This window comes from Schistocerca cancellata, chromosome 8, assembly GCF_023864275.1.
Source record: "Schistocerca cancellata isolate TAMUIC-IGC-003103 chromosome 8, iqSchCanc2.1, whole genome shotgun sequence".
In the NCBI taxonomy this organism is placed as follows: domain Eukaryota; kingdom Metazoa; phylum Arthropoda; class Insecta; order Orthoptera; family Acrididae; genus Schistocerca; species Schistocerca cancellata.
Genome location: NC_064633.1, coordinates 85,560,669 through 85,585,424, shown reverse-complemented (window position 1 = coordinate 85,585,424; position 24,756 = coordinate 85,560,669). Strand labels below are relative to the sequence as shown.

The window sequence follows — 24,756 nt, the reverse complement described above, 5'->3', positions numbered from 1 at the left end:
TTTCAGGAGCAGTTTGATTCTGGAGGTCCACAACTGTCTGACAGTCATATGATCTGCACTTGGAGCAGGTAATCAGTAGCATTCTTTGCAATCAGCATATATACTGGTTTGTGAAAGTTAGGTGGACCTTCTTTCATAAAGATGTGATATGTTGTACCGACTAACTGCATATATGAGCGCTAAGGAGCAAGAGGTGAGTGTAGTGGGAGCACTGTTTGTCAACATCCCACACTGTCTTGTAATAACGTGGGTGTCATTGTTGTCCTATGGCAACAGTGTTGAGGGCAGTGGGGGCAACTTGTTTGTCATGAGTGGAGTTGGCTGGCGGTCTGTTTGACGTAACCAACTGCTGAAAAGTAAGGACCACAGATGGTTGCATGCCGATGCAAGTGCTGTATCAGTGGTTTTGATATGGGTTGTAGGTTTCTGCGATTGCTATTACAGTCAGGAATTCATTGATGTATTGTAAAGATGATGATTACTGCATGAGCACAGACACGGGCATAAACGAATTGTATTGGTGCAAAGACACTGTCAACTCCCACTGCACATCATGCAAGCCACATTAACACAGCATATGGTGAGACATTTTCACTGCACATCATGCAAGCCACATTAACACAGCATATGGTGAGATATTTGACTGACACACAGGAAATCAGTCCTCAGCACCGGCTCTTTGATGTCAGTTATGAAAAAGTCCCACTGATACATAACACTTGTTGCCAGGTGAATGGTGATTGAAATCATGCTGTATACCTGTAACTCTGTACCATTAGCTTAGTATAAACGTAAGTTTGACATCGATTGAAATGTCAATGTGCTATCAACTGGGAGTGAGCTATTGTCAGACCATCTATCTACTAGAAAAAATATTTGGGTGGTGACATCAGTGGAGTGTTCTGTATTTCTCTGATAATAGGGTGACAGACACAGGTTTGGTGATTAGCATAGGCTAGACCATCTACACTACTGGCCATTAAAATTGCTACACCAAGAAGAAACGGGTATTCATTGGACAAATATATTATACTAGAACTGACATGTGATTACATTTTCATGAAATTTGGGTTCATAGATCCTGAGAAATCAGTACCCACAACAACCACCTCTGGCCATAATAACGGCCTTGATATGCCTGAGCATTGAGTCAAACAGAGCTTGGATGGCGTGTACAGGTACAGCCGCCCATGCAGCTTCAACAAAATACGACAGTTCATCAAGAGTAGTGACTGGCATATAGTGATGAGCCAGTTGCTTGGCCACCATTAACCATACGTTTTCAATTGGTGAGAGATCTGGAGAATGTGCTGGCCAGGGCAATAGTTGAACATTTTCTGTATACAACACACGATAGTGCATTATCCTGCTGAAATGTAGGGTTTCGCAGGGATCGAATGAAGGGTAGAGCCATGGTCGTAACACATCTGAAATGCAACCACATCTGAAATGCAACCACATCTGAAATGCAACCACATCTGAAATGCAACCACATCTGAAATGCAACCACATCTGAAATGCAGTGTCCACTGTTCAGGGTGCTGTCAATGCGAACAAGAGGTGACCGAGATGTTTAACCAATGGCACCCCATACCATCATGCCGGGTGATACACCAGTATGGCGATGATGAATACACGCTTCCAATGAGCGTTCACCGCGATGTCGCCAAACATGGATGCGACCATCGTGATGTAAACAGAACCTGGATTCATCTGAAAAAATGATGTTTTGCCATTCACGCACCCAGGTTCATCATTGAGTACACCATCGCAGGTGCTCCCGTCTGTGATGCAGCGTAACCACAGCCATGGTCTCCGAGCTGATAGTCCATGCTGCTGTAAACGTCATCGAACTGTTCATGCAGATGGTTGTCGTCTTGCAGACGTCCCAATCTGTTGACTCAGGGATCGAGACGTGGCCGCATGATTCGTTACAGCCATGCAGATAAGATGCCTTTCACCTTGACTGCTAGTGATACGAGGCCGTTGGGATCCAGCACGCCATTCCGTATTACCCCCTCTGAACCCACCAATTCCATATTCTGCTAACAGTCACTGGACCTCAAAGTCGGAAACATGATGGTACGCATTTCTCATCCTTACACGAGGCATCACAACAATGTTTCACCAGTCAACGCCGGTCAACTGCTGTTTGTGTATGAGAAATTGGTTGGAAACTTTCCTCATCTCAACACGTTGTAGGTGTCACCATCAGTGCCAAACTTGTGTGAATGCTCTGAAAAGCTAATCATTTGCATATCACAGCATCCTCTTCCTGTTGGTTAAGTTTCGCATCTGTAGCACATCATCTTCATGGTGTAGCAATTTTAATGGCCAGTTGTGTAATTCGGTGTTTGGGTAATATCTGCAGGAAGTAGGGCACTTGCATGTGGCTTGCCTAGCTGGTGATGAAACCAACACACCAGTTGTTCAGCTCCAATTGTATTTTCTAACATGACAGCTTCCTGCTGTGATGGTGTCAGTGGTGTAGAAGGGCATGGTGCTGATAGCGGATGCTGTGAGGTGTTGTCTTCATCAGCAGTCATGGAAGTTCAGCATAATTTGGGCAGTGCCAAGGGCATCATTGACTGCACCGAACATGGGACATTTGAACGGTGATTCACTATCATGAACAGAAGAACTGCAAGCAGTAGACATTGCTTGAGTGGTTCAATGGCATAAATTATCATGGGGAGCTGCAGGTCCTTGGCAGGTTGATGAGCCATAGAGTCCACACAGCTGTGTTGGATAGTAGGTCAGAATGAATGCTTGTTCACAGCTGATGACAGTACTGTGAGTTTGTTGAATTGAAATGTTGACCATACAATGCCTTACTGAGTACTTTTTCAGGAGTGCAGGAAAGTCAATGTATCAAGGCCATTTTAGCTGGGTCATATTTATTTGTCTGTGGCAGTGCCAAGATGATATAATCAATTAGCTCTCTCTGCTTGCCCAGATGACAGAGGATGTTTGCTCATTTTGTAGTGCTGAAGATTCTGGCTGACCAAAAAACACTTTGGGCCACAGAAAACCACAGTGTTGGGCAGTCTTTGTTGAATGGCACCAGGTTGAGGTACTTAATACTCTTCAAATGTAAAGCTCGTGGGACCCACATATGGTAGTACAGTGTGGGTAATGATGTCTCCATTCATTGTTCATAATATGTCTCCTGGCATGGCATTACAATATGCAGTAATCCGAGGTCATGACACATGAATGGCACAGTAGATGCAAGCCCAGTGGGAACATTATGCAGAGAGGTTTGAGGTCATGTAGGACTGGTTGTCAGACAACTGTTGTGTACCCCAATTAGCATTCACTGTAGGTAAGTGAAACTGATGTGCTACTGGTTATGATGAAACAGAATGCAGATGCTTATATCCATAATGTGACACCAAAGGTGTGGGTGGCACAGAACCAGCAGTTGCATTGTGCACTGACACAAATTGATTATGGGGGCACTGCTCAGGATAAGCAGTTGTGGAACTGTTGCATACTGTAACCCAACCAATGAAAGTCCATAATACTCCATGTTGGGTGATAATGGAATGTTGTAATGATACAGCGTTTCCCAAGAATCATATGAAATGTCCGATACCACCTTTTTTCTATATGCATCCAGATAGTTATCAGACAAGTCAGTCCTTCCTAATTGTGAAAGCATATAGAATGTCCTGGAAGGACATATATTGTCATGATTGTCAGGGGATTGTTGTTCAAATGGTTAAAATGGCTCTGAGCACTATGGGACTTAACTGCTGAGGTCATCAGTCCCCTAGAACTTAGAACTACTTAAACCTAACCAACCTAAGGACATCACACACATCCATGCCCGAGGCAGGATTCGAACCTGCGACCATAGCGGGGGATTGTTGTCATTAACAAAATTATGTACAGGTGCCAAGTTAAATGTTTAATCAAGAAATCGAAGTGTTAAATATCTGGCAGCAAATATTAATAGGCTGTGGAAATGTCGGCATAAGTGGTTGGCGCTTCTAATTACCTTACTTGGAGTTGATTAGTGAGTTGACACAGAACACCGTTATCTTGAGAAACAGCTTAAAAGTTATTATTTTCATGTGTTATCTATTTTTATGTCCTCCTCTGTAATTAATATCCTTTGTAATTACATTTCTAATTAACTCTCCAATTGCTTACATCACACAACTTTCATATTTTCAGAATTTGAGGCCTTATTTGTAAATTTTACACATGTAGTCAGATAAAGCACGAGATTTGTACTGTCATTGAATGTTAGCAACCAAACTGTAATTAATTACAGTAACTAAAATAATACAAGAGACATTATTGTAATTAAAATTCAAATTTAAAACTAGTGATGATACTATAAAAATTACGTCAATTAATATTGTGTTTTGTACCTTATTCAGCTGTAACATCAGTTTCTTTACATTTTGTAAATTTTAGTTGTAACATCAAAATTGTACAAAATTAATAATGGGTTATTTTGAAATTTATTGTTAAAATTTTATGTAAAGCAAAGCAGCGATGCTGCGGGAGTGAGTTAGTTGTTGAGTTGTTGTTTTGTCAGTCAGTCAAAGAGATCTGTGAAGTATGTCAGTCAGTGTCTTGTTAATGTGACGAGTATGCAGTTGTCAATAAATTTTGTGAAGTTGGAAACTGTTATATTCTTTCATCAAATGAACTCCAGGCAATAGGAAGTAAGTTAAATGTGATGATCCAAAGGAACGTTATAATGGGACTGTTCATAATTCAAACACATCACAGTACTCTCAGGTGGTAAGACATTGGCACATGAATTGTGTTGGATGGCATGCTGATTTGTTGCACTGTCCAAGTGAACATTATCCAGGCCACACTCCAGTAAGCATGCGGTATGTCTTAAGATGGGTACCGATTGTTCGTTCAACACATAGAGTTGCATTTGTATGGAGAGCAGGTGCTCGTATCTTGTACACAATATGGAGGACGTGGAAGGCACAATATTCACCAGTGGTATACACTGTGGATTGAACTGATTTGAAGCACAATCTCTCTGCATATTTACCGCTAAGTCTAATAAGATATTCATTGTTGGGAGCCATCATTGACATTGTTCACTGTCCATGTGATCATTGTGGAGATTAACAGCACTCTCAGTTTTCACTATGTGATAGCACAAAAACGACATTGTTCTTCAAGTTGCTGATGCAATCCAGCACCAGTGCAGTGGTTGCTGCAGAATGCGTTGGCCACATTGTTGTGATGCGATCTGACCGAATATCATCAGATGAGTAACTGTCCCATGGTCAGAGAGAAACATGGGATAATCAAAGCGGAAATAGAGTGCTGAAGCATAATAGAAACACTATTGAGTAATGTACAACACAGTTATACATGAAATGTTTTAGTACTTAGAGAAAATTCACAGATTTACAATGTCTCTGTTTTTTCTCCTCCAGAGACCCTCTCCCCCCTGGGACATCAGAGAGGTTTGGATCTCTTGAAGCTCTCAATATTTGCACAGGCAAAATTCTGATTATGAAGTGTTCAGCATCAGACATTAAATTTAACTGTCATACAGTTTTATATTAGCACAATGCAATATATTTGGCCATAAAGTAAATATTTCACTCTGAATTAACACTAATTAATGTAAACATTTCTCTTGGCTATTGTTTTGCATATACATAAGTACTGTATGATGTTTTCTGCAGAAGATTTGTCATTCCATTATTTGTTTTGAAATACAGAGAACAAACACAAAAATCGGAGATAATCATTTAATTAGTAACTGTCTTTTCTTTTATATATAATTCCCTAATTTTTCTGTCTGTAAATTATTCATTTCTTAAAATTCATGTTCAATTACAAAACAGCAATTGTTAACCATGCATTGCCACTAACTACTTCTGTTGTAGTACAAGAAAATTGAATCTTGCAACCAACAAAAGTAATAGGACCTTGTAACAACTCCTGTTGACCAGTCTCATTTGGTGTTATTGAAAATGTATCCACTGTCTTGTAAACTGGCATTCTGCTCCTCCTTGCATATCTTCTACGGCGGTACGGCATGGCTGTGTGCTCCGTGCGGCTGCCTCGAGTCGAATGAGCATGCTGCTGCCTCAGAACAGGATGCGAACTTCCTGCCCCCACTCGCGCACACAGTGCCAGCGCGCCTTATCACTGTTGCGCAATACTGATAAAACTTGATTTTACAGCAACACGGGCCTAGTAATACTAGGGCCCATGTTGCGCTCTCTCTCGCACACTCGCGCGGCTGCCTCGCTCAGTGGCTAAGTCCGCTTCAAGGTCATGCGCCTATAAGGCGACACACACAGCCATGTTGCACAGGAGTTGCTACAAGGTCCTATTACTTTTGTTGGTTGCAATACATAGTGGCATGTTAACTGCTGCAGCTTGAGGCCATGCCACGAGTCATCCATTATCAGCCTGTGCAGTTTTGAACACGTGTGCAATGCACAAGATATCCTCCAGCAACGGGCTATCTAGTTTGTGTACCTTTGTGCACCATCCCGATTGGGTGCCAACTGAACCGTGACATCAGAAAGCGAAGAATCTGTATACAAACACATGCAGCCTTGATTGGTGCAATTGAAATTACTTTAGCGGCTAAGACCTTGAAAGTATGTGACCCAGAAGCATTAATGCAAATGAGAAGATTAATGTTTGGTGCAAACTGTCTGGTGTATTAACTAAATATATTGTTGTACAAGGAGATGTAACTTTATATTATCATGCATAATAAACTTTGTCCTATCCTTATCTATTCCATCTTTTTTTTAAAAAGCTGCAGCAGTTAACATGCCACTATGTATTCCACCCTCAGTTTGCAGGCTTAAGACAACCTCCAAGTTGCAGCAACATTGCCTCATCACTGTTGAACATGTCTATAGCATCCAAGCCTCTGGTTGCCCATTGTTGATTATCATGGGGGCTGCTCCCTTTGTGCTTTGAGAGTTTTTCTGCTCACTCTTGAGGAGACTGTCTGGATTGCTGTGGGTTCTGCAAACACTCTGACAAAGAGAGACATCTCTGCTCAGTGTGTCTAAGCCACACAATCAGCTCTCATCCCAAATCCCATTTCCTTGATGAATCAGATGATGTATGTGTAACTGAGCTTGCTCAAGTTGTCCCCATTCTTGCAGCATTTTGTGGTGTATGGAAACAGTTCTATCTTCATGAGCATTTCTTGATCATTGCCACCTACAAAAGCATTACACTGCTCATTGCAATATTTGTCTTCAACTACCCATCTGCAACCAACATATTTGGCCATGACATCTTTATGTCATTTAGGTTTCTGATTTCTGATAAAGTCAATGTTATATCAACTGCAATTCCTTTCCAGGAACTGGAGGTTCTCCGCCCTGCATTTGCATCTATATTTCAGCCAGAATTTGTGTGTGCCTTAGACTTTCAGGGGCACATCACCCTTTGCCTGGATGCCATGCCTAGACTTGACTGTGGCAGACCATATGTGTGACTGTGAAGCAGGACCTAGATCATCTCCAGACTGATGCACTGCCCACTCCACTAGTCATCATCAGAAAGCCCAATCGTTCCCTCTGAGTGTGTGGATATTTCGAGGCTACAATCAGTGCTGACTTATAGGTAGAAACTTATCCTATCTCTAGCAGGAAGAACTCTTCACTGGACTTGCTGGAGGGGAATACTACTACAGAATAAACCTCACCAATGCTGACCTCCAGTTACCCTTAGATGGGGTATCACAGAACACTGTTGTCATTACTATGCCTTGTGAGTCATCAGCATTCTCAATGGTTTGATGTGGACTGCCACAAATCTCTCTCCCATGGCAACCTCTTCATTTGAAAGTAGCACTTGCAAGCTACTTCATTTGAGAGTAGCACTTGCAAGCTACTTCATTTGAGAGTAGCACTTCCAAGCAACTTCATTTGAGAGTAGCACTTGCAAGCAACTTCATTTGAGAGTAGCACTTGCAAGCAACTTCATTTGAGAGTAGCACTTGCAAGCAATGTCTTCAATGCCTTCTGGATTATATAACTATACGTGCTCCCATTTGGCATTGCCGCTTCTCCACAATTTTCCAAAGTTTTCTGGAACAGCTGATGCAGAACATTCTGGCTTACATTAATTACTTGTATTTTTTATGGGAGCCTCCTGCCAAGAGCATTTGCAAAACCTCAACACAGTTTTTATGACCCTGCAGGCTTGTGTTATCATTTGGAGAAGTGTAGGTTTTATCAGCCGGAAGTGGAATATTTGGGACACTTACCAAAGATGATATCAGGTCCCCTGATGAGAAAGTCATTACAATAGAGTCCCTATCCTGCTTGACAAACTGACCTGAACTGGAGATGTTAATTTGGCAACATCTACTATTATTCCAAGTTATTACCCACATGGCCCACATTGTGCTACCCCTCAACCCATTATATAAAAATGCAAATGCTCACAGCAGGAAAGTTCCATAACAAAATGATCATCCAAGTAATTAATGCACGCCAGAATATGCTGCATCAGCTCTTCTGATCAGAGGGCCTTATCTTTGGTGAGTAAGTGTCCCACATACTCCACTCCCAGCTGATAAAACCTACTTTTCTACAAATGACAACACAGGCCTTGTCCTGGAGGGTCATAAAAAGGATGTGGAAGGAGGGTGGGGGAATTTGGTATCAGGCTCTTGGAAGTTGAATGCCTGCCAGAGGAAATGTGCCTAGATGGCAATTGATGGGCACAGCGTCACCCCAGACCAAGACTTGCATAATGAGCATGCCACCTGTCTCGCCACATGAATAAGATGGCCAGCAGCGTTACTCATGGTTGAAATAAACAGGGCTGCCCAGTGAACTGTCAGTCAGTTCTGTACTCATGTCTCATTCTCAGCTACTATCATCACAGTACTATAAACTATTTGATAACAACCTCACCTGGCATTTGGTGGTTCTCTCTGATCATGATTTGGATTCTCTCTCTCTTTGCTCTTGGCCTGTTTACATCACTGTGATAAATATTTCTGTTTTATATCTTGCTGCATAGATTGCTTTGGGCTTGTCATAACCTCTGTCTTGTCCACTGTCAGTCAGCCATATTTAGCATGACTTGGTGTCATGTTGTCTTCCATAGATGGCACTTCCACCTTGTGGCTTCGCCCTGGGTTCTGATATGTGCTTACATCTGGCTTCTTGTGGATATAATAACTGTACTGACCATAGTAGGGCATTTGGTAGCTGTATCATATTAAGAGAGGCAGTAAAATGAAAATCAGACAGATGGAAAAATAGTAAGTGAACTGTATAGTACTTGACAAGTTATCACCGTAACTGTTAGTACATTAATTCCAATGTGAGACATGACAGTCAGAGCCTTCATGGGAATATGTCTGTGGCTGCTTACAGAACCATGATTGTATGCAGGTGTCACCCTGTTTGTCCAAAGAGAATCAATGGCCACTAACGTCCATACAAGGGCTATCCACAAAGTACATTACATTTTGGAATTAAAAATAAATAAAGTATTGGAAATTTTTTAAATTATATACAGATGAAAGCCACACTTAAATACTACTTTTCTATATAGTTGCCATTTAAATTAAGGCACTTATCGTAGTGATGGACGAGCTTGGAAATTCCTTCGTCGTAAAATTCGGCCACCTGCACCTTCAACCATGTGGTTACCTCTTTTGGGACAGAAAAAGTGTGATTTTTGTGGATTTCCTGGACAGAGGCACTACAATAAACTCTCAAAGGTATTGCCAAACTCTGCACAACCTCAGAAGAGCAATACAAAACAAGCGCAGGGGAAAGTTGGGCTCAAAGGTCTTGCTGATTCATGACAATGCCTGGGCCCACACGGCAATGCCACTTGTGAAGTTCTCGAATCTTTTAAGTGGGAGTTGTTTCCTCATCCGCCGTACAGTCCCGACCTGGCACCAAGCGACTTCCACTTATTCCCAGCAATGAAGAACTGGTTAGCTATGCAGCATTTTGATGACGATGCATAGCTTCAAGAAGAGAGAACCACGTGGTTGAAGGCGCAGGCGGCCGAATTTTACGATGAAGGAATTTCCAAGCTCGTCCATCGCTACGATAAGTGCCTTAATTTAAATGGCAACTATGTAGAAAAGCAGCATTTAAGTGTGGCTTTCATCTGTATATGATAAAAAAAATTCCAATACTTTATTTATTTTTAATTCCAAAACGTAATGTACTTTGTGGATAGCCCTCGTATTTTTTTGGAGCACTGATGAAAGACATCACATTGAGGGAAATCAGCACTGTGTGGATTATGTGTAAGGATTTCCCAGTGAAAGTTCTGCAGTGTACTCTGAACAACATAGGCAACATATAGGCACTGTTTTGAGTACACCGTATACATTTGTGGCCACTGATTTGCTTCACACAAACAGGTTCTACCATTTTCCCATCCCATCTGTAATTGAAACATGGTTAAATAGCTGATGAAAAAAGTTCAGATACAATTCTGTTGGAAATTTCCAGATATAGAATTGATTAAAGTTAATTGCAGGGCAAGGAATCTGGAATTATTTTAACTGAATAGTTAAAACAATATTCAGCTTTTTGTTCGATGCTACCATTTCTGTTGTGTATTTTGCGCATTGTCCTGAAAATTAATTGGGATATGGGCTTTCTGATAGGTTTCCTAGCTATCTTAAGTGTTTAATGTTAATCTTCTTCTTGCAGTCTGTGTTGCAGTGCAGCTCCTTCCTTTAGCAGTGTTGTCAATAATGCATATTATCTGTGCTCTGAAAATTATGTAAACAGGTATTAAATACAACTTCTCTAAAATTAAACACCAGTTTAAGTTATTCATCTGTGTATTCTTCACTTTTAAAAAAACCACAAGACACTTCATTTACACTTCATTAAACACTGACAAAACATCCCACAATGATACATCAAAGACGATGTTACATTATGGCTTCACTCCACCACTGTTTACAACCAGCACAAACACAACCACTACTAGTACTAGTACTAGTATTACTACCACTACTAGCTGAAGTGTAAGCATGATACGAATATACATTTACATTGTCAGTTCAAAGAGCACAACTCAGATGGATTTCCCATTATGGATAATAATTATACATTTAATATATCAAGATATAATTACATTTTCATAGGTTTTAATACTAGAGTGTTTTTTTGAAAGGTTTTCAGAATAAATGGTAGTAAATGACAAGGCAAAAAAATTGTAGGTTGTGATGTTGCCTGCTTTATTTCTTTGTTGATTGTCCTCAGTGTCGATGTACTGCGATGTGATACTGGCTGAAAAAAATAGGGGGTGGAAGTGCTGTACTGACTACTGTAAATAATGTAGCTGACAGGTGCACAGTTGTGTTTGACAGTTCTTTACTTTCACTGTTCACAAGCCCCCAATATTACACAATTATATGGCCAGTGCACTATTGGTTAACTTTCGATGAGCCTCATTAATAGTTTTCAGGCAAACCATCTGCATACTGCTACAATATTTTACTGTTGAACATCTACGAGCAGTAAAAGCCTAACCACACAGTTCACAGTTATTGTAGAATGATACAGTACATACTGAATAGACACTGTCATTGTTTTAACACACGGCCTAATAGTGTTTCACTTATTTCACAGTTAATTTGATGCATTGTTGTTGTTCTAACCAATACGGGTTTGTCGTCTGAAACTCGGCCGTGGACCGACTGTCTTTGGACCAAAAATCGGGTCCTTATATATCCTCACAATAATAGGTACTGAAACTATACATTGTTCGATGTTTAATTTACAGAAATTACAATTAAAACTTAATTTATTAAATTAACTGAATATATAAAAATATTGCATCTTTTTAACAGTTTCTTCTACTACAAGAGTTAAGCAAAGTTATCTGTTTAAATGATGAATTTAACAGATATCATTACACAAATACTCTGTACAAAAATGTTAATTACTTTGGAATTAATTAAGGGGTGGCTTTGCTAACATCTTTTTGAATAGAGCCAAGTAGATCCTTCATGAATACTATTAGTTGTTCCTTCAAATGTTTATAATTAGTTCAGAATTTGTATTTGTTTATAAGTCAACAATAGAATTTAAGTTATGAAACAATTACTGACTTCACCTTATAACAGAAGATGCTAACTAGGAATAGCCAAAATAAATTAGAAAATAGATGACATACACAAAAATAAGCACAAAATTAGATCTGGTGCCATATTCTTTAAAACTGAGGGCCAACCCTTCTCTTTTACGAAAATGCAAATTATATTCACATATGTTAATGGTAATTAATTAGAAACAAAAAAAAAAATGAGTTTTAAGGAGGCAGCTGGCAAAACAAGAGGGGAAGTAAAAATATTCCAGCTTGCTTCATCACAAGGTCTCCAGACATGGATAGTAATCAATAGTCTCATACCAATAAAATACGCATTGCCAAAGCTATAAAACACAGCAGGAGTAAATGATGTATCGTGATCACAACTAATTAGTGTTGCATCACCATATACAATATTCCAAGATTACGTATGTACAGTCTCATAATATGGTTCAGTAGGCAACTGCAAACCTTATTTCTCACAGTGGGATAAATGTTTTAACAGTACTGGTGATTGCTTTTGAAATAACACACAGTTTACTTACTTTTTTTCCATCTGTAATTTTCTTTTGACTCCCCCTTATATAATACAAAAAGGTTTTACAATGTAAATTTGAATTAAGATTTTTAATTTTTTTTTAATGTAGAAGAAATGTTTTTTGCGATGATTACTTGTTAACCTAGGAGATAAGGTGAAAGAGATGTTGAAACATTACAAATACATGTAGCAAAAGTGCACATCAAGAAGCAGAAATTAATTTCACCACCACCACCGATGACGACAACGACCGTGGTTTAGTGTGGGCATTTTAACATGACAGTTGTCCACGAGTGTAAACAAGTGAGAAGTTGGAGGGCACAGGAGGTGAGAAAAGGCATGGGGCAAAGAGCACTGCCTCCCTTTTTCAATGTAGGCAGTTTTCACCCATGATTTGTGCTTCTGCAAAAGCAGAACTGCCACACAATGAAAGTAATTGCTAACTCATTTTGGTGTCTTGGGAGTCAGTCCTGATCCATCTGCTGGGTTTGAGTATAACTTTTTCACCCATTTCAAAATTAGAAAAGAAAACGATGCAATGTCTTGCTGAGACAGGCAGTATCAAACATTATAGTTTGCATCTATTTTACCAGTATCATACACAACCATAATTCAAAATACCCACATTGAAGTGTGTATGCAGTAGTGACAATACCTACCAAAAAATTAAAATAAAGAAATAACTGAATTCTGGGGTCACATACAGAATACTGTGTGACTTACATATAACTGAGAAAATTTCTCTCGTTAAGTGGTCTCAAAATATTATCAGAATTCTGTTTCAGAATGTTCTGGAGCTGAACAACCAGGGAATTGTTATTTTACCAAGATCTTACCTTATGGCTGAACACTGAATCAATGTCTCATCAGATCCATCCTTGCAGTCCTTAGTGCCGTCACAGCGAGAAGCGTCATCAATACATTCACCAGAGTTACAGTGAAATTGTCTTTTCCTGGTGATGTACAAAGGAACTAAGATATTATGTAATTTACAGAAGTACAAAATGCATTACAAATTCATATTAAGCAAAACACAGGAAATTCAAATGTTTATCTATCATAACACTTCCATCCATGGCTATCACACTGTAGCAATGGCATATTTATCATTTCTTTGGCATTATGTCACACACCTCTGTGTGCCGTTCCATTACTGCTTTGATACTCCTTCACAGGTAATGCAGTTGCAATTGAAGTAGAGAAACAAAAACTTGAAATATGAATAGATTTTTATTTGCTTGTTAGATTTTTCCAATTATCAACTTATGAAGGGATATAGCTTTACAAAAATATGAATCTTGTTTGTGAACAGAAACATTATACACCATACTTACAGACATGTCCCATTTGTTGGCTTTGCGATGTTTGGACATTCCAATAAGAGTTCATCTGAATTATCTGCACAGTCCTGTTGCCCATCACATTTTTTAAATTCATCAATGCATCCACCATAACTGCATCGGAATGAGAATTCAGGGCAGCTATAAATATTAATATTTAAGTATAAAAAGGAAAACCCGAACACAGTAAATTAAGTTACATTTATTTCTATGGACACACTCAAAAATTACACCCTAAGTATTTCAAATAACAGAAAATCTGGGATGGAATAAAAAGAATGAAGTGGGCCTGACTGCTACTTGCCACATGGAGGAGGTATTGAGTTGAGTGGCAGACAGGCATATTTTAAGTACATATTGGCTTGGGGAAGCAAGGTGGGGGGGGGGGGGGGGGGGGGAAGGGGTACAAAAGTGGCTCCATGGGATGAAGAGGGGGAAGGATTTCAGGTCATAGGTTGAAATGGGGGGGAGGGGGGGGGGGGTTGCAGTGATGCTGCAGTGCTTTCTGTGAATGTGGACAATCACTATACAACATCTATGAATTTGTATCTATATCTATACATTTGTAACTAAAGGCACTAAGCTACTTCCATAATCTGAAAGTTCTGTGTAAATGAAGTCATAACTTTCTAATTGTGCTCAGATATTTTCTGCTGCTGAAACCCAGGAAAGTGACAGAGACAGGAACTTTCTGAATCTCTGGGATGTCTGCAGTATTTTAGGATGACTTGCACATCAATTTTCACCAGATAAATGGCAGAAATTCACCATGTGTGAAAAACAATGCACTCTCACAGCTAAGTTGTTGAAGGATTGCAACCTTGAGTTACTTGCATTCATAATTGTAATTTATTATTTTATTGCATGTATACCAGCTGTCTGAGTAATATCTGAGTAAAGAGTAGAAGAATAATTGTTAAATTATGTAAGTGCACAGCTGACCTCTAGTGCAGAAGTTTAACATTAAGGCTCAACAAGTGCTTTCACCTGTTAGCAGTGCTACAGTTATGACTACTAACAAAAATATTGAAAGAGACTGCTGAAGGTGAAAGGTAAATGTTATCCAAGAATAATTTGATGAGGCAGAATATGAAGTCAACATCTTAGCATTTGAGAACTATGAATATGTTATGAATCAGGCAATCCTAAAGGCTGTGGAAGATTTTCAGATACCACAGCCAAGAGGACACCTTCTGGGATTTCTACACAGCCATGCAATTAAAGTGTTCAACTGCCACTGATCAAATTAGAGCCACTTTCCATTGACAACGTGCATGAGAACAGTTCAAACCCTCAATGCAGACCTGAACTTGTTATTTGTCAACAAACATGTATTTTAATTTTTTAGGGTACCTGGAAGGGGAAACAAAGAAGTTGGTACTATGCATCACTAGCTGCAGCTACTTAAGAACAAACCAAAGACATTTTGTGTGCATGTTACAGTGATAGAAAAAGAATTATCCAGATGCATTTTGATTATCTGGAAGATGTGACTGAAGCTCTGCAGGCACTAGGGGAAGACGTAGAGGCTTATGGTCGAGTCTTAGTTTCAAACATACTTTCATCAAAAACATTATGGCGATGCTGGATAATTAATACAGAGGGGTAATAAGAGACATCATTAAGTGAGGAAGAGACATTTTCATGCGAAGATGCATTGAATGGGACTCATTACTTGGTGCTTCTGTGTCACTTTCTCACTACTATTTGATGGGGTACACAAAAATTGTCTGAATTTTAGATAGGGGTGGAAGGGAGTCGCAGTTCAACATGTACATTTCAAATGTAATTTGACATCTGTTTCTCACAGGCAGCACTGCCTCTGCAAAGTGATAAGACATTTTTCAGCATTACAGATATTACTTGGAAGAACAGTTGCTGATATTTGTGGGAGTGACTCCTCTTCTCTGATACTTGATAGAACAGGAATAATGAAAATTCTCAAGAAGTATTGAAGTCTTCACAATCATTTGTCAGTCCTGACTGTCACATATTTCTATTGCGTATAAATCAGACAAGCTTCACACTGTGTTGTCAAGTGATTAATTGAATGGCAGAATGATTAGGTTAATGACAGCATGATTAGGTTAATGACAACATGATTAGGTTAATGACAACATGATTAGGTTAATGACAACATGATTAGGTTAATGACAACATGATTAGGTTAATGACAACATGATTAGGTTAATGACAGTGTGATTAGGTTAATGACAGTGTGATTAGGTTAATGACAGCGTGATTAGGTTAATGACAGCGTGATTAGGTTAATGACAGCGTGATTAGGTTAATGACAGCGTGATTAGGTTAATGACAGCGTGATTAGGTTAATGACAGCATGATTAGGTTAATGACAGCATGATTAGGTTAATGACAGCATGATTAGGTTAATGACAGCATGATTTACAGAAACCCTCAGATTGTTTCTACGAAGGATCCAGACAAATTTTGAAGGCAGCAAAGCTAGTGCTGGGGAGATGTGTGTTGGCATAGTGTTTTCAAGAATTTTCCAGTGATCATCCACTTCAATTAGAAGAACAGTGGAGAGATCATCATATTCTTCTGCAGGTTCAACCAGCTGCAAATTACAAATGTGTTACCTTTTACACTCTTCAGGTACTGAGTGTTGTTCCATGTCCTCAATGTCAGGTGAACCAGCTGATGTGAGTGTGACAGTGAATGAGGACTTTATGGCATTAACTGCCAGTGGGTGATTTGCAACAACTTAAGTTTTAAAGTACTGATCAGTGATGAAGCTGGACTGGCTGCCACCATCTCAAATGCTGCTTGTACATCCACTTCTAGCTGTGGGCCCTGTTACATACACCCAAGCTGGCTGGAGATAAAGAAATCCTGAACATCCAGTATTAACTTTGCCAAATGAACTGTGTTCATTAGAAACAGCCAATGAAGTAGACTTTTCAGAATTACCAGACTGACTGTGTTGGCTTTCTCTATAAAGAAGAAAAAAATGTAATGTAGCATAGGGGTGCCGTGAACATAGAAACCACACTGAATAATGACAGGACATGAAATAAGCTGTGGTTGACCATAGTAAAACTAGCCATACTAAGGACTACAACAACACCAAAATAATTAGACAATCTTTTCCCTTTTGGGACTGCAGGATTCTAGACGTCACTGGAATAATTGTCCAAGATGGTCTAATAAATAAAGATAGCAGCCTACAATTGATTCAGGTATGGAACCCTGCTCTGAATTTAGGAAAGGAAAAGCATTCCTGTACAGTGATATTAACACCTGACAGTGATAGCACAGATGCTGAAGAGCAGAGTTCGTAGTCAGGCAGCACCAATGCTGCCACTGTCACCATCCACCATGACAGCTGCACAGGTAGCAACAGGAGTGGAGTGGTGCAGGTGGTACTGGCCAAAATATATAGGACATTGAAAAGAGGGGAGCAGAAGTCATCAGGACTACCTGAAGATGGCACCAAGTCTTTACTGAAATCTCATGGAATAATGAAGACACAAACCTGCCAGACACTTAAGAATTCTGAAAGTCAGAAAAAAAAAGAAAAGAGAGAGATCTTGGAGAAGTAATTGTGACTAGAACAATATTAGGAAAAGAATAGTTGCTACTCACATTATCCTTATCGAGTGGAAGCTGAGTTGCACACAGCCACAACAAAAAGACTGTCACAATAGTCTGGCTTCAGCTGCCAGAGACTCTGGTCGTGTGTGTGTGTGTGTGTGTGTGTGTGTGTGTGTGTGTGTGTCACATATTTTTGACAAAGGCCTTGTTGAGCTTATCTGTGAATCTGCATCTTCACTATATGGTGAGTAGCAACTACTCTTTTCATAATAATGTTACATTCCAACCTGGATTTTCCACTGTTGAACTGTGACTACAAGTTCACATACTGATGACAGGAACCAAACTGAAGTTGTGTGGGAGTGTGTTTTATAAACAACATATTACTCCTCCCCCCACATACATCTCCTGTAATGACCATGATGAGAAAATTTGAGAGATTAGAGCCAATACAGAGGCTTACTGCCAATCATTCTTCCTATGCTCAGTTCGTGAGTGGAACAGTGTTGGAGGGCTCAGTTAGTAGTACAAGAAGTACCCTCCACCACACACCATTAGGTTTCTTGCTAAGATCATGTAGATGTAGACGAATAATTCAAATCCATACAATACTGAGAAGTTGGTGTTGAAGAGAGAGGGGGCAAAAAGATACAAATCAGACCAGTAATGAAACAGCTTGTTGCCAGTGTTAGCCTCCCAGCTTTAATTTACACTATGCTGTTGACTTACCTTTCAGGAAGCCCCCAAGACTTGGATGTTGTTATCCTTCTGACATTTTTTCACTGTGTAATTGTACCTCGTGCTGTCATGGGCTTCAGTCTCCCAATACACAGATTACAAAAACCAGCATGTCTTTATGTTGTGTCCCAGAACACAACTGGCAACTGTGGATTGAACTTATGTTTGTTCCATTGTTTGAATGCTGAAAACTTGCATGAGAACTTCAGTGCTTGACTGATGCTTTAAGACAGTGCCTTTCCGCAAACTACAGACTTCTTGTGCTGAATGGCCACAGACATTTCCTTCTTTCTGTTCACCATGGCCAAACCATCTCTTGCCACTGTTATGCAACAGCTGATTGCTCATAAATTGAGAAGCCAAAAGCGTATGGATGACCTCCTGGCCAGCATACTGCAGCAGCTGATCGTCAATCAACTGCCATTCCCACGATACAAGGAGAAGTGAGAAGGCTGGTACCCACACAAACAAAGGCTATGAATGCATTTTTGGGCCTTTGAAGTAAATGGTGATGGTTCTGCTAAACCCACTTTCTTATCATGGATTCTGCCACAAACTCATTGGTTGTTGTGTAAGCTGGTCCCCCTGATGGAACCTGATAAGCCGACATTTGATGAAATTTGTTCTTTGTTAAGTGCTCACTACTGAAGACTTGTTATGTGTTTATGCTTACCTTGAGTTTTACCATTATCAAAAGCAACAGAGTCAATCCTACCAAGGTTAAGTGGCTGAACTCAAAGGGCTAAGTTGACGATGCAAGTTTTTTATGTCTAATGCAAAAAAATCTTAAACAGAAGACAAGATCAGAGACAGAATCATCCACGCAGCACCCTATGAAGAGTTTCAGTTAAAAGCTTAACTATTTGATGACCCTTAATTAGGCACAGTTTTGTGTTTAGACAGTCCTACAAAGTCTCCAAGAGGTAGGCTGGCTCTTAAATACCTTGATGAATACTGCTGTGATGAACAGTGAACTCTGAGACTTGGTGGATTCAGCAAGCAGTAGTTCCATTGTGGCAGTACACAAACAACAACAACGCACATCCCTCTCCATGGAAACAGGGTACCTCATGCTGCCCCAGGCTGTGACAGCCTTACTCATCCTGCTTTGACTGTTTTCAGAAGCATGACAGATATTACTGCCCATTCTGTTTGGCTGATTGCACTACATGTGCCAGACAGGGACATGTCACATGTGTTTGTCCTGGGGTGTTTTCTTGTCTCATGGATGTTAATGTTACATGTTACCTGTACACAACAACCACTCAGGGAGGATCCTCCAATAAAGTGCTTGTTTTGTTGCGGTTGGTTGGCAGGACAGTCAATTTTTACATCAATACCACCAGTCTTGTCAATTTTCAAACATATTTACAACTAGGGGCACCAGAACTCACTCCATCAGTTTAGAGGACTCTACTTTCTCAGCCATATGCAATGCTGATACTGAGAACCTTTTGTCACTGGACGCACCCACATCTTTTGGATTTTCCATCAATGGCACAGTAAATATCACCTCAGAGAATGTTCCTTATCCACAACTAGATGTGCTCTGCACTGAATTCCTTGATTTTTTTTCTTCTGGTGTGAAAAAGCAGAGAATTTTGAATCTCACATTTCACTTAAACCTATGGCACAGTCTCACTTTTGTTATCAGCTGGCACCAGCGGTATACACCTCGCTCCAGGAACATACATTTTGCTGGCTGAGGCAGCATTCTGCAGATGCTACTGTACTGAGCTAACGCTCATGTATGCACGATTCACACTAGATGCTCCTCAGTCAGCATCCAGCATGATTCTACAACACCAGCTGTGTGCACTGACTCAAAACTAGCGCCACCAATGTCAATTATGTTTACACTTGTCTATAGCTAGTCTGACATGAGCCTCCCAACTTTAGTCTATGCCATGTTGACATTTGTTTCTTATCATGCAGCCTTGGAGATCTGGACATTCTTGCATTACTGACACTATACCACCACCTGGCAGTTTCATGTTATTGCACCTTGTGCTGTTGTGTATTGTCTACCAATAAAGAGATTACAAAAACCACAGTTATTTGTATTGTGGGCCACAACAATTACCATTTAGGTATTTCCACTCAACAATGATTTCGGCTTTGACCATTCTCAAGAGAAAGTTGAAATGTCACAAAACATCCAACCTGTCTAAGTGACAGAAGGAAATTATGTACCAACATAAGGTACCCTCCGCCACACACCGTATGGTGGATTGCAGAGTATGTATGTAGATGTGGATGTAGAAGGACTGACTGGTTAGCAGTGAATATTGTTTTGTATCCTTTGTTGATACATACAGATGTAGAAAAGTAAAACGGAGTGAAGCAAAGAGTAGTTACAATGAATAAAAGCTGAAACTGAAGAAATTAACATAAATTAAGGCCAGGTGGGTGGTGAGAACCAAGGACATGTTGTAGTGTCATGACCTCCTCCTCCTGTGCAGATGCACATATATTGCCCGAACTCGGAACTGGTAAGAATGTCTTCCATGTGTAATGAGTGTGTTGGGGTGTGACACTATGAATGTAGTGTGTGGACATACAAAGTGAGAATGTGGGTCTTGCAGGAGGCATGCATGAGATAGTCCCTGCAGTCGCACTATCCTCTGTGCCCTCGGTGGCTCAGATGGGTAGAGTGCCTGCCATGTAAGCAGGAGATCCCGGGTTCGAGTTCTGGTCAGGGCACACATTTTCACCTGTCCCCGTTGATATATATCAACACCCATTAGCAGCGGAAGGTATTAATATAATTCTAATTTCGTTCAAGCTCTCAGATTTTTTAATCATGTCCGATGAAGTTCCCAACACTCAGTCTCTCCTCCTCATCCAGTACGGTAAATCTCCCCCGACCCACAGTTCTGGGAGACTTCCCCAAAATCTACATCTTTTTCTAGACCTCTCCAGTCCTTTTCCTTCACTCTTCTTCCTTCCCCTTCAACCCTTCTGCCTGAAGAAGGAGCCACTTGCCAATTACAACAGTCTTATGTGTATGTTCTGCTGCTGCTTGGTGAGTAGATTTTTTATCTATCCAACTAAATAATTTTGGAAATGAATGGTAAGCTACATAACTCACTGTTAGTCCATAAACGTAAGTTGCCATGACCAAACAAATACAGTTTTCATTTCACACAGCACATATGCTTTCTGATTCTAGAGGTAGAATAAGCAAGAAAATAATCATTTTCTTTGCACCGACAAAATTTGTACATTTTTCATCTGAAGCAGTGACTATAGAGTGAAACTCATTCTACACGTCACTCCTCCTCTAATGGAATACATTTACAATTGTAGAGTTTGCATCAAATTTTCACCTTACATGCTCCACAGTCTCAGAAAATATAGCTGTTTGTCGTCCATCAGATCCTGACAATTTGTCATTTCACTCTGTCAGTGCTACTTTACAGCACCAAGATTGTATACTCATCTCCCGTGTTAACAACATGTCACAAGTAGCCTTACACTGCTTCATTCTTCAGTAAGAAAGAACGAGTCGGAATATGAATCAACCATGGCACTACAGTGCTGAGACTCTTCACACTCCCTGAACTACAGCAGGAACAAAGGAAAACTATTAGCACTGATGTAACAGTGGTGCCTTGACTTGTGTATGCAACCCAAACATCACATTCATGATCACTATTTCTGATCTCTACTATCAACCTGCTGAATATTTTTGTAACAAAATATAAATCTCCATTCTGGACACTAGATAGGGATGGAGAGTATTTATATTTCTAGTTCTGTGGTTTTGAATTCCACAGCTCATTGCAAATTCACTCTTGTTACTATTCACAAATGCCATTAGGGAGAAAATGTGTTGGAATTATAAGAATCTCAACTTTACACAATATTCTTGCTGCATACCTCTATGGATTTTCCAGCCTTAACTGTATCACCCCAGAGGGTTATGGAAGAGGATAGTATTTAGTGAAAGTGTGCTAGCGATCTTGTTTGCAGCTCAACGAATAGAGTGATTTCTAAATGCAAAATAGGGAGAACTGATTTTTGGTTAGTTTATCCACATGTTAATACCACCTCAGTCTGTTCTACATTTTGATGCTTAGGAATTTCAAACATGAAGTTTCACTTGGTGTATGCTCATTGATCAATACTTGGCTACCTACAAATAACAATTATTTTTCTGGAGTTTTACAGTATGAGTGTTTTGTAAGATTAAGGGTTAAGCTGTTTGCTATTAACCAGTTGTGGGCTTTTTATGCTGTTCTGCTGGCTGTTTTTGGACATACCACCAGTATACTTACCATCAAACATCACAGTTTTCATAAGTCCTCCAATGCCTTTGCTAAATAATGTATTCAGGTGAAGAACAGGAATGGATCAAGTACCAAATCTATCAGGGCATCATATGTAATATTTTCTCATTCCAAATTTAGTTATATTCCTGTGTATCATTTCTAAATGTGACCCTTTGTCCCAAGCTGTTATGGTATGACCCAACCATGCTACGGCATCAGACTGGGATGGACATAACTCGAGTTGGAAGGGTGCATGAGATTATATTTTACAACTAGATATTTCACAAAGATGTGACTTATGATACTTTGACATTGAGGGTAGTGGAACACCAGTTTGGGAAAAGTGAGAAGGATTTTGGTAAGAATATTCTTCAGTTCGGGTCATGACAAAAGCTAGTCAAGATTTAAAAGAAGACGTGGTTAAGATGTTCCTGTATAGCTGTGTAGGCTGGTATTGGGTCAGGCTTTGCTGTTTACTGGGGATGGTTGGAGTATTCAGGAACAGACATTTTCAGTAAGTTACCAGCAACTGTAAAGAGTTTAAGTGCTAATCAACTTCAGTTTCACAGAAGTCTGAATTATTTACTGGTGGCCAACTCCTCCTACTCTGTTGATGAACTTCTAAGTAGAACCAACTGATGTTAATATTAGTAATAATGTCATGTCAAGTCATGTCATGACTACAATCAACTCCATATCAAAAGTAGGTAAGTCAGTTAAGTACATGAATTAGCACTGAAAGTATATTTATTATCTATGCACACAGGCTGTTAACATTCTTGGATGAAGTTCTGTTCTGTGGCTCTATGCTTTTGTCTTCTTCATGAAGGGTAATAGTTCTTGATCTCTTAAGTGACATCCAGCAAGTGACAAAGGATATATTACCTGAAACAGCATTTTAATACTTTTCTATTATCCCATTGTGGTGGTGTAAGCCATCGCCAGCACATTGGTTGGCAAAGAGGTTGCAAGAAGATTGATAATAGGCACTGAATCAAGAGCGCATATCAGGAGAGAGGCCAAAAGACAGACTAGGAAATAACATGCTGCCAATGCCCCAGGACACCCCCTCAGGCCTGGACAGGCGCTCTGGCAACAGTTTTCCAGAGGATGTTCCTGTTGCCTCACAAACCAGGTGGCACGGTACGGTCAGGAGTATGTCGTCGTCCACAGGCTCCTGGCTCATCTTTACATCCAGAATCCTGTTTCCCTCCCAGTAATTGTTTGCATTTTCCCTACATAACAACAGAGCAGCATTTCGAAGGGGAGGGGGAAGGAGGAATGTGTCAGCATAAGCTGTCGCCAGCACACTAGTCGGCAAAGAGGTTGCAAGAGGATCGATAATAGGCACTGAATCTAGCCTGTTTTTCAAGAGAGAGACCAAAGAGACTAGGAAGCAACACGATGCCAACAGCCTTTCGACCACAAGTATTTAGATTGTCACCATGGACCAGAGGGCCCAGAGAGTCACAGAAAGTCAGCCCAGTCACAGACAGTGTCAGTCGCAGTTGCAGTCAGTTCAGTTACTATCTCAGTCACTATTCTTTTTGACATTTGTCAGTTCACGACACTGGCTGTGAGAGTGTGGTGTTTATAGTGGGACTTGTACTTCACCAGCAGTGAGGCTGTGGACTATTACAGAAGAGCATGTACCACAACAACTTGCTTAAAGATAAGTAACTTTTTGTTCTTATTAATGAAGAATCCTGTTAATACATGTGTGTAGTTCTGTTGTAGAAAGAGGGCACCAGCCACCAAACAACATCCTCTCTCTTGCTTCCCCTGGTACAACTGTCTAAAATGGCAACAATGACACACAACCCACTTCCTGCACAGGTGTAAAATTCCATTTCCAGAATTAGACTCTCTCACTGGCCTGTGCTCTCTGTTGTAGCATTCCTGTTATATGCAGGTGTAATGACTGGCAGTGTTATACTCCACTCTCTCTGTTCGGCATCAACATACATTCAGAGCATATCTCTTAATGTCTCAGTGAAACATTCTGAGAGGCCCTCTGTCTGTGGGTGGTCGGCAGTTGTCATCTTGTTGATGGTGTCGCAACATGAAATAACCTCAATACCAATCTCAGGTGGACAACTTTTCCGCAATCAGAGACAATCGCACATAGTACTCCATGCTTCAAAATTATGTCTTCTTCAAGGACCCTTGCAATTTCTCAATGTTTGGCAGTTAGAAATTTATGGTCACAGTGTGCCGGGTGAAGTAGTCACTGCATACTATTAGCATTGAT

General features: G+C 40.1%; 1 protein-coding gene across 1 annotated transcript in view; it reads right to left on the bottom strand.

Annotated features, from left to right (window-relative positions):
* Positions 1 to 24,756, bottom strand: part of LOC126094908 (modular serine protease-like) — a 225,083-nt gene that overhangs the window by 79,274 nt on the left and 121,053 nt on the right. The window contains exons 4-5 of the mRNA XM_049909547.1: positions 13,933 to 14,079; positions 13,435 to 13,551 (exon numbers count right to left, since the gene is read on the bottom strand). Coding sequence (XP_049765504.1) covers positions 13,435 to 13,551; positions 13,933 to 14,079 — 264 coding nt within the window. The remainder of the gene's footprint in view (positions 1 to 13,434; positions 13,552 to 13,932; positions 14,080 to 24,756) is intronic.